Source organism: Erinaceus europaeus, chromosome 3 (assembly GCF_950295315.1).
Source record: "Erinaceus europaeus chromosome 3, mEriEur2.1, whole genome shotgun sequence".
NCBI classification, from domain to species: Eukaryota; Metazoa; Chordata; class Mammalia; order Eulipotyphla; family Erinaceidae; genus Erinaceus; species Erinaceus europaeus.
The window spans coordinates 178,185,134-178,201,096 of record NC_080164.1 but is presented as its reverse complement, the minus strand read 5'-3'; the positions used below and the strand labels follow the sequence as shown (position 1 = coordinate 178,201,096).

At 40.1% G+C, this 15,963-nt stretch overlaps 1 protein-coding gene across 7 annotated transcripts in view; it reads left to right on the top strand.

Annotated features, from left to right (window-relative positions):
• The window catches only part of CPEB2 (cytoplasmic polyadenylation element binding protein 2), a 68,249-nt gene that overhangs the window by 33,768 nt on the left and 18,518 nt on the right, over positions 1 to 15,963 (top strand). For 4 of the 7 annotated variants that reach the window (XM_007517870.2, XM_007517873.2, XM_007517872.2 and 1 more), the window contains 2 exons: positions 5,234 to 5,257; positions 15,308 to 15,478. In XM_007517870.2, the coding sequence (XP_007517932.2) occupies positions 5,234 to 5,257; positions 15,308 to 15,478 (195 nt within the window). The remainder of the gene's footprint in view (positions 1 to 5,233; positions 5,258 to 15,307; positions 15,479 to 15,963) is intronic. The other 3 variants (XM_007517875.2, XM_007517871.2, XM_007517874.2) reach the window with 1 other exon arrangement.

Here is a 15,963-nt window from a genome sequence, read left to right as displayed (position 1 = left end):
CACTCTTTAGTTCTAGCTTATGTTGGTACCAGGGATTGAACCTGAGACCTTGGGGCCTCAGGCATGAAAGCCTGTTACATGAACTGCTGTGCTCTTTCCGCCCCTCCCCCAACTCTGCATGAGTATTTCATGCGGTATTCTAGTCACTCATAGTGGTTTTGTTATCACAGACTCTAGAGTCAGATTATCTAGGTTTAAATCCAAACTGCTATTTCTGTGTGACCTTAGATAAATTATCTAACTTTACCTTGTCTCTGAAGCTTCATGATTTAAAGAGAGATATTGCCTGCCTCTGGAATTTTAGTGAGAAGTGAGTGAATTCATTCACAGAGTATCTAGAACAGTTTCTAGAAATAGACGTTAGTATGGCCAAGGATCATGATAAACAGTGACAGAAGGCTTCCGAAAGAATAGCATTCATGTCCTGTGAGTAAAAGAGCCGGTTAAGTTTTCTTTGGTGAATGTAAAATTGAGATGGCATATGTCTCCAATCATTTGAAGGCCAAAGCTAAAACTGGAAGAAACTGTTTATCACTACCAATAAAAAGTGTTTGAGTCAATAAAAGTAAGTCATTCTCAGGAAGTGTTTCCTACAGTGTGGGCTTAGCCTTTGTGTGGTAGTCAGGGCCTTGAAAGAAACTCCACACATGCACAGCCACCTACTGCATGACAAGTGAGCCAAAACCACTCAGTGGGGGTAAAGAAATTCTCTTCAGCAAATGGTGCTGGGAAAATTGGGCAGCCACATGAGAAATGTGACGCTATAGACCACCGCTTGCAGCACACACCAGAATCACATCAAAGTGGATCAAAGACTTGGATATTAAAGCAGAAACTTCAAAATATATAGAAGGAAACATTGGTGACACAGGAGAGAATCTTCCATCAAAGATGTCTTTGGAGACTCAACCCCAGGGGGCATGGGAAATGAAAAATAAACAAATGGGAATGGAATGGAATGAAAAATGAAAATGAAGTTTCTTCTACACATAGAAAGAAAAAACTACACAAGGATAACCAGACAGCTTGGTAAATGAGAGAAGAGACTTGCACATCCCACAGCCCACAAGTGACTGATAGCAAACCTCTATAAAGAATTGGTATAGTACAACAACGAGAAAGGGAGAGAGAGAGAGAGAGAAAGAGAGAGAGAGAGAGAGAGGAGGAAGTGGGCCAAAGACATGAAGAAATGCTCCACTTCGCTTATCATTAGAGAGATGCAAATTAAAAGTCCAGTGAGATTCCACCTCAGACCTATAAGAACGATAGTTGGGCTTTAAGAGCATTTTAAGGCCGGCTAGATAACTCATCTCCAGAGTGCACCTGTTTTGTCGTGTGGGACCCAGGTTATAGCCCTGTCTCCACTGCACATGGAGAAGCCTGCGGACTGTCAGGAATCAGTAATAATGTAGTGGTACTTGGCTTGAATCCACTTAATAAAAGTTAAATATAGGTAAGTATATAACTATAGATTAAAAAACTCAGGATTTTATGACTCCACTTTCTGACTAGCGAATGTTATAGCTAAACATTTTAGATAAGTAAGTGATGAGTAGGTAAACTGGATAAAGATCAGATAGTCCAGTAACATTATGAAGTACCAAGGGCAGACTGTTAACTGTAAGCCTCTGCTAACCCCATTATAGAAAGAGATATAATTCCCCAGCTGTATGTTTCTGGCACTTGTATAGATTTAAAAACAATGAACTATAAAAAATAACAAACAGCTTAACTATGAGAAACGCCATAGTAAGACAACAGCAGCAGATCCATCCTACTCAACAGACCTGAGTCTTGCTCCTCAGGGTGAGTGGGACTGGCTGCTGGAGGCAGACACAGAGTGACTAGAGTATTGTAGAGTCCTGTTGCATAGCAGTGAGCAGATTGCCTGAAAACCAGAAGCTTCATAATGTCTGATGTTAGAATCGTACCTTGAAAATTTATATTCTTAAACTACCCATCACTCATAAAAAAGATAAAATGCCTTTTTTCCACTATAGTAAAAATCTGTGCAAAATGATGTGTTCTTTAGTATTTTTTTATATTTAGATTAGGTTGGCATGCCTTATCCCTCTCCCAAGGAAAATAGGTTTTTTTTTTGTGGGGGGGGGGATTAATGGCTTGCATTTTTATTAGAACATAAGATTTTTCAAAAGGGTACAGAGCAGCAGTACAGGGGATAGTAGGAACAAGCTAGTTTGAAATTCAGATTTGCTGTGGTGAACCACCTATAGCCAGAACATATTTGTAAGCCAGAGCATACAGGGGAGGGGAGAATTTATGCATATCTTTTAGTTAAGACAATTTACTCCATAATGAAATTGCATTTCTGAAGGCAGATGTTGTAAATAGGATGTTAAGTCATGGGAACAGGAAAGTTGAACATACCACCAGTCATTTTATTATGTTGATGGAAGTTAGTGGAGTTAGGTGATAGGTTTACTGTGGATCTTAAAAAGGAGTTTTGTTTGGGAGGGTTGTATTTCCTTGTTTTTTTTTTTTTTTTTTTAAAGAGATAAAGGTATTTCTTTAGTTTTATATCAAGAGAACTTTTAACTTTTAAATATTTCCAGCTGGTTTAGTTTGTTTGCTGGTCCCCGAATCCAGCTGTCCTGATTCAAGCTACTATGACTGGAGCTGAGAGCCAGTATGTAAGGTCAGCTCTAAAGGAAATGTTGGGATCATCCTGTTTTCTTTTTGTAGCAAGGGGTTGACTTAGTACAGTTAATGGCTGTGCAGCATCAAACTCTGAAGTAAGCGTCCAGGAAAGGTTTCAGGCTTTACTCATAGTCTTACTATCTTCATTAAAAGAAGAAACCGGAGGGGGGGGGGGATTGGGCGGTAGTGCGGTGGTTAAGCGTATGTGGCGCAAGGACCCACAGAAGGATCCTGGTTCCAGCCCCAGGCTCCCCACCTGCGGGGAAGTCACTTCACAGGTGGTGAAGCAGGTCTGCAGGTGTCTTATCTTTCCTCCTCTCTGTCTTCCCCCTCCTCTCTCCATTTATCTCTGTCCTATCCAACAACACTGACATCAATAATAACTACAACAATAAAACAAGGGCAACAAAAGAAATAAATAAAATATTAAAAAAAGAAATGTTTTAAAATTATGTGTGTATATATACAATTATTTATTTATTTTTGTATGAGGTGTAATTTAAAAGCAATAAAATACATGCATGTCTAAAATTTAATATTCTAAACATAGTTGTACTTACCAAATCTACTTAATTTATTCTAAATTAGTTTGAAAAGGGCATGTTATCTGCAGAAGTCTCTTTTACCAGAACACTTAGTTTATTGTGGTGTTTGGAATTGAACCTGGGATCTTTGCCTGAGGCATCAGCCACACTGGTGCCATCTTTCTGACCTTAAAGAAGTCTTTTTACAAACGAAACGAATATCATTTAATGATTTTTTTCTCAGTAATAGGGGATTAGTAGATTAATCATTAATAATTATTATGTAGTGCAGCATGCCCCCAGAAATTTGCATAGAAATATTGGTAGAAAAGACATTAGAGGTCCAAGAGTTGACACGGTGAGTAAAGCATTGGACTCTCAAGCAGGTGGTCTTAAGCTTGATCCCCGGAAGCACATGGACCAGAGTGATGTCTGGTTCTTTCTCTCGCCTCCTTTGTCATCAATAAGTGAAATAAAATAAAATAAAATAAAATAAAATAAAATAAAATAAAATAAAATAAAATGAGATTAGTTATTTCCATGACAGAGAATAGGGAACATTTAAGGTCAATGCTGTTTTTGGTAGTGGGAGACTTGGAATCTTGAGGTTTTTCCATAAATTTAATGGAGTTCTTTGGAGGAGTCTAAAATTACTCAAATAAAGTGAAGGGAGAAAATTTCTAAACAGTTGTTTAAACTGAGGTGATGAAAACTGGAATCTTGTGAACATATTTTCACTGTTTAGTTAAGAACAGGAACTGGTCTTGATGACATTAAATTTCTTAACTGTATCACGGAATATTAAGACTGCGTATTTCACAATTTGACTTTACACTTAGGAGAGTTTCATTTGTTTTATAAGTGTTCATCCCTCACATTCCACAGTAAGTTTATGTACTGGCTGCTATTAGAACAGGCCCAGAGCTATGCAGGAAGTCCAGCATTCAAGACCTGCACTGGCGGTGAAATATTTGGGGCCCATTGACCATTTCCAGGTCTTCTGTCATAAGACTTCAAGGATTCAGCCTTCTAAAGCAAGGGTGGGACATCTAGCCATTGGGCCATTTGGTAGGACTCAAAGTGAATAAGTGCAGGAGATTCCCCCCCCCTCCCCCCCAGCTGACCTCTCCCATCTCTGAGGCTTGTTTTTCTAGTGAAGCCCCTTGTGAGTCTGAGCCAGGCAGTAACTCAGTGCTTAGAGTGCACATGTTGGGTGCAAGGACTTCCTTCAAGCCCCTCGTCCCCAAGACAGAGGGAGGAGCTTCACAAGTGCAGGAGCAGGACTATACCTGGCTCTCTTTTCCTCTTTATTTTGTAAAGAAAAAAAAAAAAGATTACTAGAAGTGAAGTCATCCTCTAGGTACTGAACTCCAGTACCCTGTTGGCAAAAACAAACAGGAAAAAAAAAGAAAAAACCTTTGAGAACAGGGGAGAAGGAATAAAGTTTCTTCAAACCACCTTTCATGCCTGAAGCTCTGAGCTCTTGAGTTTCAATCCCCAGCACAGCCGTGAGCCATAGCTGAGCAGTGCTCTAGGAGAACAAATACGAGAGGACACTTTGTAAATATTACAAAACCTAGACAGTAAAATTCAGGTAACATTCTTCTGGGTCTTCCAGTACTTTTTCTGTGCTGGGCTTTGTTGCAGTGTGAATTGCCTCTCAATACCTCATTGTTGGATTCTGTGTGCCATATATGTCAGTGTTCTAATAAGTAGAAAAACTTAAGATTTAATTCAAGTTCCCATTCGACAGAAGCATTATTTAGGATGTTATTTTATTATAAAGTGTTACATATTCTATCCTGATCAAGTGAGATATTTATTTATGGATTTCAGCATGAATGAATACTGTTGCATATTTCACATTTTATATTGCAAATGTTACATGTAATAAATGGGAAAACATAGCACAGATGTTAGATGGTGACATCGTAACTCTCAGTAGCATTAATTTCCAGATGCCCACATAGTTTTTCGTGTCACAAGTATTTGTATATGTGGGCTTCTTTTGAGTTCTGACGTTTTATAATTTGTCCTTTGTTTACATGCAGCAAGGAGTTATGGGCGAAGACGAGGTAATTTATTTGTTTGCTGTGTCTCACTGTTCCTTATTGGGTTTTACTGATCAATGTTGTAATTAACTATGCCAGATTTTTTATGCAGTGTGAATCTCACAAATTGTCTTTTGATTTGAGTAGTTGTCAAAGTTTTTAATCCTAAATGCATTAACCTTTAAAGCATACTTTCATACTAATAGTCATTTAATAAATTGTCTACTTTAAAGTGTCAAACTTTTAACTTTTTAAAATTACCTTTTTTTCCTTTTCAAATAAGAGATATTATTTATAGCTTGCATCAGAAATGTGTTTAATGAATTCTAGTGACAACAGGATGATTTCTCTTCTAAGTCTGTAATGGATTGATTGCCTTCATGGTGGTATTTAATTTTATGTTTCCTCCCAGTGAACACTGAAATACTGGAATCCTTTTACCAGAATGGCAGTGTCTTCTGATGCAATGACTCTTCTTCTCTACTCCTTTTCTGCTCAGGATACCTTTCCTCTAAGGGCTTGTGGAGTGTGTGATGTGAAGTGTGATGCCTTCCAGGTGGCAGCTGCCATCCTTAACTTTTGTCGTTTTTTTTTCTTTAATGTGGAGAAATTAGAAATTGCAAGGGAGAAAAGTATAAGGGATGAAAAGTCAAAGCAGTAATGTACTGCTAAGTTACCCTCTGAGCAATAATCATGATATTTACATTGTCTTATGTGTCAAATAAATAGATTCTTCCTTGACCCTCTGTCTCCACTGAATGAATCAGAGAAGACAGACAATAATAATAGTGCCCCTTTCTGTCCTTTTCTTTTAATTTTATTTGTTGATTTTTGAATAGAGAGATATTGAGAGGGGAGAGGTAGATAGAGAGGGAGACAGGAAGAGAGACACCTGCAGTCCTGCTTCACTGCTTCTGAAACCTGCCCCCTGCAGTTGGAGACCAGGGCTTTGAAGCTGGGTTTTTGTATACATTGTAATGGGTGCACTTTTCTGGGTGAACCATTGCCTGGCCCCCTAGTACATTATCTCCATCTGACCATGAGGGTGGGTGTGTCCTTAGGAAACAATTATGCAAAACTTTTGCCATCACTGATGATGGAAACTAGTAATTGGTTTTTAAGTAATTGGTTTTAATTTTAAGTAATTGGTATCCAACTTTGTATTTCACAGTAATCTGAATTTAACTTCACTTTTGAAGTCTGGTTCTCTCGTATGTTTAGGCCAATGTCTTTGTACTTTAAGCAGTATTCTAAATCCCTTAACTAAAATACAGCACAACTTAGAAAACTGAAGCTGAATAACTTGCTATTAGCATGACTGAGATAAGAAGAATGCAAGTTTAGAATTTTAGTACCCGTTACAAATACGCAGCTATGTTATTTAATTATAATGTACTTCTCGTAATGTATTTCCTTAGTTCATTTGATAAAATCCACTTGCCATCCTACAGTTTTGGAGTATTTTTAAAATCATACAGTAATTTAGGATTGTTCTGTTTTACTCTTAGCCTTTTGACCTTAGTGATTTACATCTAATTTGGCATGCCCCATTGCAAGTCTGATCTAGAAAGTTCTGAACACAAGGTATTAAAAAACCTGGTTATTTATCTCATTTCTGTTGATACAGATTGTGAATATTAAGGAAAAACAGATTTCTGCTTTTGAATAGGAACTTACTTCTGGTTGTATTTCCTTTGCTTCAGAGCTGCCATCCATCATTGGCAAAAGGAAGATTGACTCCCACATGGAGTTAAAGCTTCAGCTAGAAGCTTTTAGAATAGACTGGCAGAACTTAGAATACACTTAACTTGGCTTAGTATGGGAAGGAACACCTGAATTTTCCTCTCTAGTCAAAAGACATTGGTAATTTGTTTAGTAGGTTCTATGTGAAGACTACGAGTTTGCTTGTATTTTTTTTTTTTTTTGATGGTCAGATGAAAAATATATTCATTGGGTAATGCTGCTGAGAGGTTTTGTTTGAACTTGAAAATACTCTGAATACCGTGAAGCTCTTAAGATGTCAAAGGGATGAATCACAAGGAACTAGAACTAGACCAACTCCCTTCCTATTGTGGACTCATTCTTTGCCCTTATTTATAATGCCACTGTCAGAGTGATGACCTCTAACCACCACGGACCCCCTTTAAGGGCTCCATGGTTGGCCCATTAAAGCAAGTGCTCTTAATCATTCATTTCAACACTTGAAAAAAAGTCAAAAATCTGTTCATGTGGAATATATCACACTGAGCTGACATAGCTCTTACCAGAAACAAGGCATGATTCCAGCAGAATCATGGGTGAACAAAAATATTTTTGCAAGGCGTTTTCACTTTGTAGTCCAGTTTCAGAAGAACTGTTTTTCCTTCTTAATTGCCACCTTTAACTCACTTTTGTGCCCAAGGCATAGAATAGAGGGGCTGTTTTTATTTAAAAGATTTCCTGCTTGCCTGTAGTCAAATCAAATCGCTACCAAAATGACTTTGTATATTTTAATTTCTATAATAATGTCAGTAACAACTTTACATCAAGCTGACTCTAGGTGGTAATAATATGAAATTTACTGGAAATGAATTAAAAAGAGCAAAGGTAACTTTTCCTGCTTTTTAAGTTGGTACCTGAAAATTTTTTTGATTAATTATTTTGTATTTATTTATTTTCCCTTTTGTCACCCGTTTTTTATTGTTGTTGTGGTTATTGTTGTTATTCATGTCATCCTTGTTAAGATAGGACAGAGAGAAATGGAGAGAGGAGGGGAAGACAGAGAGGGGGAGAGAAAGATAGACACCTGCAGACCTGCTTCACTGCCTGTGAAGCGACTTCCCTGCAGATGGGGAACCAGGGGCTCCATCCGGGATCCTTAGGCCATTCCTTGCACTCCGCGCCACATACGCTTAACCGCTGCGCTACCACCCGACTCCCAGGACCTGAAATTTCTACGTATCTCTGTCTCCTGAGAGCCATAAAAATACTCCAGAGCTGCCTGGAAGTAGGGTTGGGAAGGAGGGAAAATATCTTCAATATGGCAGAATTATCTGGACAGTGTCTGCCATTTGATTTGATTTGATTGTTTCTTCCATTATGAGAACATACTCTACTGGTCTTTGCTTGGAGTTGGTTTGGGGTCACGAGGGGGAGAGAGAAGAACAGATTAAACTGCTTGTCTCTCAACTTGACATAGTTCTATATTACAATCTGCCCCCTTAATAAAGGATTAAAGGACTTTTGTGTCTAGAAGGAATGAAAAGTGTACAGAATGTACTACGTAATCTAAAGAATCTGCTTCAGTTAATGGTACTAAGCACCATATTCTCTTGTAGCTCTTAAGCCCAGGGTTTGGAGAGCAGATTATGTGTAGCATGGAAAGACACGAGGAATGATTTTTAAGGGAGCATTATCATGGAAGTTCAGTTAGAGAGGGTGGGCTGATATGTACAGTGCAGCCATCAGGTCAATGTGCTGGAACAGCAAGTTATTAAAAAATTATTTAATTACTAAATTATTAAAGCTGTTTTGCTTTTGAAGTTGGCCTAGAATTTTCGGACTCCATTAGAACTCATTTGATTCTTAAGTAATCTTCTGAGTAGCCAGAGTAAATATTCACCCCCTAATGTCACAAGGACCAAATCCTTTCATGCTGGGACTAAGGATGAAGTCCACCTTAGATGCACGCTGTTGATGACTGTCAGGGGAGTAAGCACTACAAGACAAAGGTCCATTCAAATGTGGTCCACAGGCCCGACTGCCCGCTTTTGTAAGCAAAGCTTTATTGCAACACTCATTTGTGTCCTTTTTATCTGATTGCTTTGGAGCTGCAATGATGACAAGACTCAAGCAGAAGAAACAAGAGTATAGTCTACAGGGTCTTAGATATTTACAATCTGACCTTTACAGAAAACAAACAAAACCTGTGCCAGTCCCCTTCTCCATGAAAAGAGTGACTTGACTGCCTGTTCTACGCCTCTTCCCAACCATAGCAAATTTTAAGGAAAGTATATTCTTCGCAAATCTACAAAAGAGACAGCGTAAGAATCATAGGGCACTATGTTATCCTTAATGCTTTAATTCAATCTCTTATTCATACTTTGAGTAAAGAACAGATCTACTATTAGAGCAAAGGATCCTTGGATGATAGTTATACTCCAGACTCTCAAGTTCTTTGCTTTGGAGAAACACTTGTCTACAGGTCTAGTTAGGGTTAAGTGCTACTGGAGAGAGATCAGTTCTGAATCTCTCCCACTCCCAGGGCTGTTCACTAGGGCCCAGTTTCTGTATGCGTTCACCACCCCAGTGTCTTTTTCCCCCCGCTCTAGACGTAGGGAGGAGAGAGAGACCCAGCATCCCTCCACTGCTCATAGAACTCTCTGTAGCTGCTCTCATGTGGTGGGCTGTGGCTTGAGGCCTGGTCCTGTCACATGGTGACCTGTGTTCTGTATGAGGTGAACCACTTGCCATGCCCCCCAGCTTCACCTGTCTTGGCTTTGCCATCACACATTTTGGGTTATTGATGCCAACAGATTGCCGCTAGGACCTTGGGAGATGGGAAGAATAGCACACTCATCCTTAATTTCAAACTGATTTATATATTTTTAGAGTAATTATCATTAAAAGTACAGAATAATATGTTGAGATGAAGGAACCGTGACCATTTTTAAGCCATAAGCTGCTTAATTGTGCACTCTTCCCGCCAGTCTCCCATTGAGATATTGAAAGAAATCTTTATTTAGGCTTCCAAAGAAAGGCTGAAATATGAACAGCCACGTTTAATGATCAGTGCTAGCGCACGTCAACACACCCACCCAAGTCAGACTTCTCTGACTGCGCTCACACCAGGGCGCCAGGTAAGGATTGGGTGCAAGCATGCTCGTAACTTCAGCACAGGGAACTCGGAGTAATGTTACTGCTAGATGGCAGTGTCTCTAGGACCAGGAATACATTCTTAAACTCTTGAAAATATTTTGAAATGAGTAATAGCAGTTGTGAAGATGCTACCCCACGGTCGTTGCCACCCCTCATTCTGGAGCACCCGTGTGCCTGGTTAGAAGAGCTTGTTTGCAGGCTAGAAGAAGCATGCTCCTCTTTTCTTAGGGCATATTTGTTTCTATTCCTGCCTTTTAAAATCTCACGGGGGTGGGGTGGGGTGGTGGTGGTGGTGGTGGTGGTGGTGGTGGTGGTGGTGCTTAGTGGTTTCCAGTAGAGTTGTCAGCATTTGGATAGTCTCTCCTCTCCTGGTGACAGTGTCTACAGAGCACACTGACCCCCACCTTGAGTTCCTGCCGCCATCTTGCACAAGGACCCGACCCCCCTCTGCGCTCCTCCTGAGTCCTTGACTTTGGTGCAAAGGCTTGTGGTTTCCCATTCTAAAGTCCTTGTTTAAGTTCTCATCATCTCGTCACTGGTGATTTTTTTCAATCACTTTGTGGGGTTAAATAATGGCTTACTGGACAGCCATGACAAGAGTAGAGTTTCTTAGCTCCCTGTGATATAGGGGTCTGCACACCACACCCATCACCTCCTGTTGTCTTCCTGCACCAGAGTGAACTGGGTCTCCAGCTCCTCTTCCCCACTCTTGCCTCTCAGCTGGCCTACCTTGTTCCCTCGCTTTCTGCCACCCCATCCCATTCTCTGATTGTCTGTGATTGAGCAGATGGCTTTTGCCCTTTGACCTCTTCTTTGTTCCTCTAATGTTGATGTTGTAACTTTTTTTTTTCCTACTACACATTTTACTCATTAATTATAGGTAGTTACATTTTACTATCTTAGCATAAGCTCTATTTATAGAGTGTTTCTGAGCACTTAGTTCATAATAATCTCTATTTTATCCGACTATTACTACTTCTGCAGTTATCTTCTACCTCAGGGACTTTTTCTCTCCTCATTTCTCCTCTTTTTGCCTCTGCCTTTCTTTGTCTTAAAGTACTTCACTCTTTAAAAATCTCTTAGGATCTCTCCAGAAGCCTGGGAGATGGTGCAGTGGCTAGAGCACCGGATCTAAAGGTGTGGGGTGCAGAGTTCAGTCGGTGGCACTGCATGTGCCAGAGTGACGGTCTGGTTCTCACGGCCATTGATATATATTCTCTCCCCCCCCCTCAACAATCTAGATATAAATAAAGAATAATTTCTTTTTAAAAATGTTTTTATTATTATCCTTATTGATTTATTGGATAGAGACAGCCAGAAATCGAGAGGGAAGGGGGCGATAAAGAGAGAGAGACCTGGAGAACTGCATCACCACTTGCAAAGCTTTCCCCCGAAGGTGGGGACTGGACACTTGAGCCCCAGGTCCTTGTGCATCGTAACGTGTGCTTCACCCGGTGCACCACCACCCTGCCCCAGTAAATTACTATGACTTCTAAAGTAGAAAGAACCTTAGACTTCAGTGAACCCCTAACCACAGTGTAAAAATCATCTTGACTACAGTTTGCTGATCAGTGTCCTTAATGTTTGTCTGTCGTTGGCTTCAGCAGCAGGACGACCGACCTTTTCATTAATTTATTTTACGTTTGTTAAGATAGAGGGTAACTGGGGGGCAGTAGCACATCTGGTTAAATGCACATGGTGTGAAGCACAAGGACCTGTGCAAAGATCCAGGTTGAAGCCCCCAGTCCCCCACCTGCAGGGGGGAAACTTCACAAATGGTAAAGCAGATAGATTTGCAGGTGTCTGTCTCTCTCTCTGTCTCCTCCTCCTCCTTTCTCAACCTCTCACTGTCTTGTCCAATAAAATTGAAGAAATTGCCATCAGGAGCAGTGGATTCATAGTACTGGCACTGAACCCCCAGAAATAACCCTGGAGGCAATAAATAAATAAATAAATAAATAATAAATAAAGGAGAAGGAGATTGAGAAAGAGAAAGAGACACTTGCAGCACTGCTTCACTGCTGTCTTGAACCTGAGTCCTTGTGCCTGGTAAGGTGTGCACTCAACCAGGTGTGCCACCAGCTGGCCCCAAGGTGAAAAATCTTGAGTATAACTTACTAGAGCGGTGAAAGCACTTCTGATACTGTGGTGAAGAGCTCAGGAACATCTGTGTCAACTTGCCTTCTAAAAGAAGGAACCATTATTTATATCTCATAAGTAACTGCTTTTTAAATGTTTATCATTTTCACAGGTCAGCAAGGAACTAGCATGACTGTTTCTTTGTACAGAAGGGCAATTATCAGTCATCATTTGTTTTATTGACAAATTATTATATGAATAAATCACAACTTGTTTATCTCCTTTCCCTACTTATAGATATTCAAGTAGTTTTCCATGTGAGGTCTGTCACAGTATGAATCTTTATCCACTTCTATTGAATTGTCTTCACGGATAAGAGTTCTTTATTCACTATGTTCTATTTTCTAGCAGTTGCTTAGCTTTTTACATAATAGTTGTCTTTCGATAAGCATCAAACTATTTCATTTTGATGAAAGGTGAAAACATGTTTCTCCCATATCTTCATTTGTACCTTTGAAAATCATCTAGTGACTCTGTGTAATGAGTCTAGTTTTGAACTCTGTTCCATTTAGCTTTTTGTCTGTCTTAACATCTGTATTGCTACCTTAACCACAGCTAATAAGCTCTGAATGTCTAAGTCTTCTGATTTTGTTGTTCCTTTGTGCTTTTTTTTCTCATTATTTTGAGTCCCTAAACTTTTTTTTCTTGATACACTGGTTCTAGACTGATATGTAAGATAGAAATAACCAGAGTGTGTGGTCTGGGAAGTGGCGCAGTGGATCAAGTATTGAACTCTCAAGCTTTTGAGGTTCCGAGTTCAGTCCTCAGCAGCACATGTACCAGAGTGATGTCTGGTTCTTTTTCTCTCTCCTCCTCTCTCTCTCATTAATAAATAAATAAAATATTTTTCAAAAAAAGAAATAACGAGAGTGTGCATCCTTCCAGATCTCAAAGGGAAAGTATTTGATGGTTCTTCACATCTCAACTTTTCCTTAGTTTGCTGAGAGCTTTATCATTATGGCTTCAGAACGCTTACCAGTTGTATTTACATCTATGGACTTGATGGTGTTGATAGTATTCTATTTCTTCATGTTAGTGTGATGAATCTTACAGTCTGTTGATTTTTAAACGCCAGTCTTACGTTCCAGAGGGACTTTACTTTTACTTAATCCTGGTGCATCTCCCCTTATTCTGTATACTGGGTTTAACCTGTCAATATTGTCCTTAGGACCTTGGCTTCCTTGTTCATAAGGGATGTTGATACTCATTTCCTTTCCCTAAAATGTTGTTATCTGACTTTTTGTAATTTTCCCTTTTGTTGCCCTTTTTTTAGTGTTGTTGTAGTTATCATTGTTGTTGTTATTGATTCTTTGTTAGATGGGACAGAGAGGAGGAGAAGACAGAGTGGGAGAGAAAGATAGACACCTGCAGACCTGCTTCACAGCTTGTGAAACGACCCCCCTGCAGGTGGGGAGCTGGGGGCTTGAACCGGAATCCTTACACGGGTCCTTGCACTTAGCGCCACGTGCACTTAACCCACTGTGCTACCGCCTGACTCCCTGTTTTTACCTGATTTTAACTAGGGATGTAAAACAAGCTAGTGTTTCATCTTTAAGTAACAGATTGGATTAGTTCAGCACTTGGCAGAATACTCATTTCTATAGCCATTCAGCTCTATCTCTGTCCAGTTCTACGTACTATATACACTTCTTTTGCCTATTTTGTCACATTTTAAGGAATTTGTTCATTTCCCTGAGTTGTCAGATTTAGTACCATGAAGTTGTTACTGTGTCCTTTTTATTTAGCCTTTTAATGTTCATGGGATCTGTATTGATTGGTGTTCCCTTCCCCATGCCTGAGACTGATAGTTTGAGTTTTCATGGTACACTTTGTTTTGGTGTCTGTTGATTTCAGATCAGTGTTTTGAAGAAGTGCTAACCTGCTCATTTCCACCCATCTTAACCATATTTGCTCCATAAATCTTCCTACAGCACAGGAAAAGTCATAGTCTTGTCTAAGTCACTGCATCCAGTTACTGTTCTGTTCATCGTCTGCTAAATAAACTGTTTGCGTTAGCCCAACATCCAAGGCTAAACCAACCTTCTGGGCATTGTCCTAGTGTGTATTCTGCTTGCTTCCTACATTTCAGCCAGTTTTGACTGCTCCCTATTGCTCAAATCAATTTATTTTTCCAGCTCTCACTTGTGTTTCTCCTCCCACTTGAAGCATTAAAATCCAGGTTCTTACAAATACAGCTATTTATGAATATTCCTTTATGATGTCCTCTATCAGCACTGCGACCTTCCCTTTTTACTATAGCTGCTATCCAGCTTGGCTCGGGGCTGAGGGAACCTCTCGCTTCTAGCCAGACTGCCCCTCTCTCTCCAGCACGCTTCCTTTGAGGGGCTTTGAAGCTTCCTCGATTTCTGTGTGGCTGCACTGTAGAGTTTATCTTTCCTAAACATACATCCCCTGAGAGAAGGGTTCTGCATTTTATTAGGAACACTTGTTATTTTTAATTGCCACAGTGTCTAGATTCGGACTCAGTACAGAGAAATGCAGAAGGTCAAATACAAGGGCCGGATCCTGTACACAGCTGCTCCCTACGGCTAGATTCCGGTGGGCTCTAAGTTCATTTTGCCCATGTGCCAGAGTCCTGTCTGCCCTTTCATATAACAGGCACATGTGTGATAAGTTAATTCAGAGAACTTCTGTGGAAACATTGTTGCTTAGTCCTTACATGTCAGTGTCTACAGTTACTCCTGTCTTCTCATCTAGACAGCCTGCTTCATCTGCTTTTTGCCACCCATTTCTAAAGGATTCTCCTGTTACACATCCAGTGTCACCCCCCCCACACACACACACACACACACCAACCAGACTCTTGCTGTTTCCATGGAGAAAGATGGGAGTGTCTTACTGCTTGTTTTCATTAGTCATATGTTCACTTCCAAGTCATTCTCTGGACTGCTTCTCTCTTCAATCCAGGGAATTGACACCCTAAGCTGTCTGAGTTTCTCTGAGTCATTGTCTGGGTCTTATTTACATTCTAAGCCATTAAATGTGTTCTCGCTTTTTGATCGATGTCGTCGGTGTATCATGTTCTTATCTGAGACTCACATTTTGTTTTCTTTTTAGGCCGTTCCTCCCTCTTTCCCATAGATGATGCCCTGCTAGATGATGGTCATAACGATCAAGTCGGTGTTTTAAATTCACCTACATGCTATTCAGCGCACCAAAATGGAGAGAGAATAGAACGTTTCTCTCGAAAAGTTTTTGTTGGTGGTCTTCCTCCAGATATTGATGAAGGTAAGGATATGATCTGTGATTAAGGAAATTCAGTGATCTGAACTAGAATATGGATGGGGATTTTTCTTTTTAACCTCTAGAGGATTTCAGTTAGAATAGATAATCCGTCACTATTTAAACATTTTGTCACTGGTTGGAATACAGAGACAAGTAATGTTTTCAAAGTTGATTCCCATATCTTGTACCTGACGATACACAATGTGTGTGTAAGTAATTAATTTTTCTTCTTATTGCCAGCGTTACTGCTGTGGCTCAGTGCCGATACTAGGAGTCTACCGTTCCCAGCAGCCATTTTTTTTTTTCCATTATCTTATTTGACAGGACAGAGAGAACTAGAGAGGGAAGGGGGGAAGGGTAAGGTAGGGAGGAAGATCTCCTCTATAGGTGGGAAGTGGGGGCTTGAACCTGGGTCCTTGTGCATGGTAACGTGGGTGTTCACTAGGGCTCACCACCACTCAGCCCCCTCTGTTGTATATTTTTTGTAA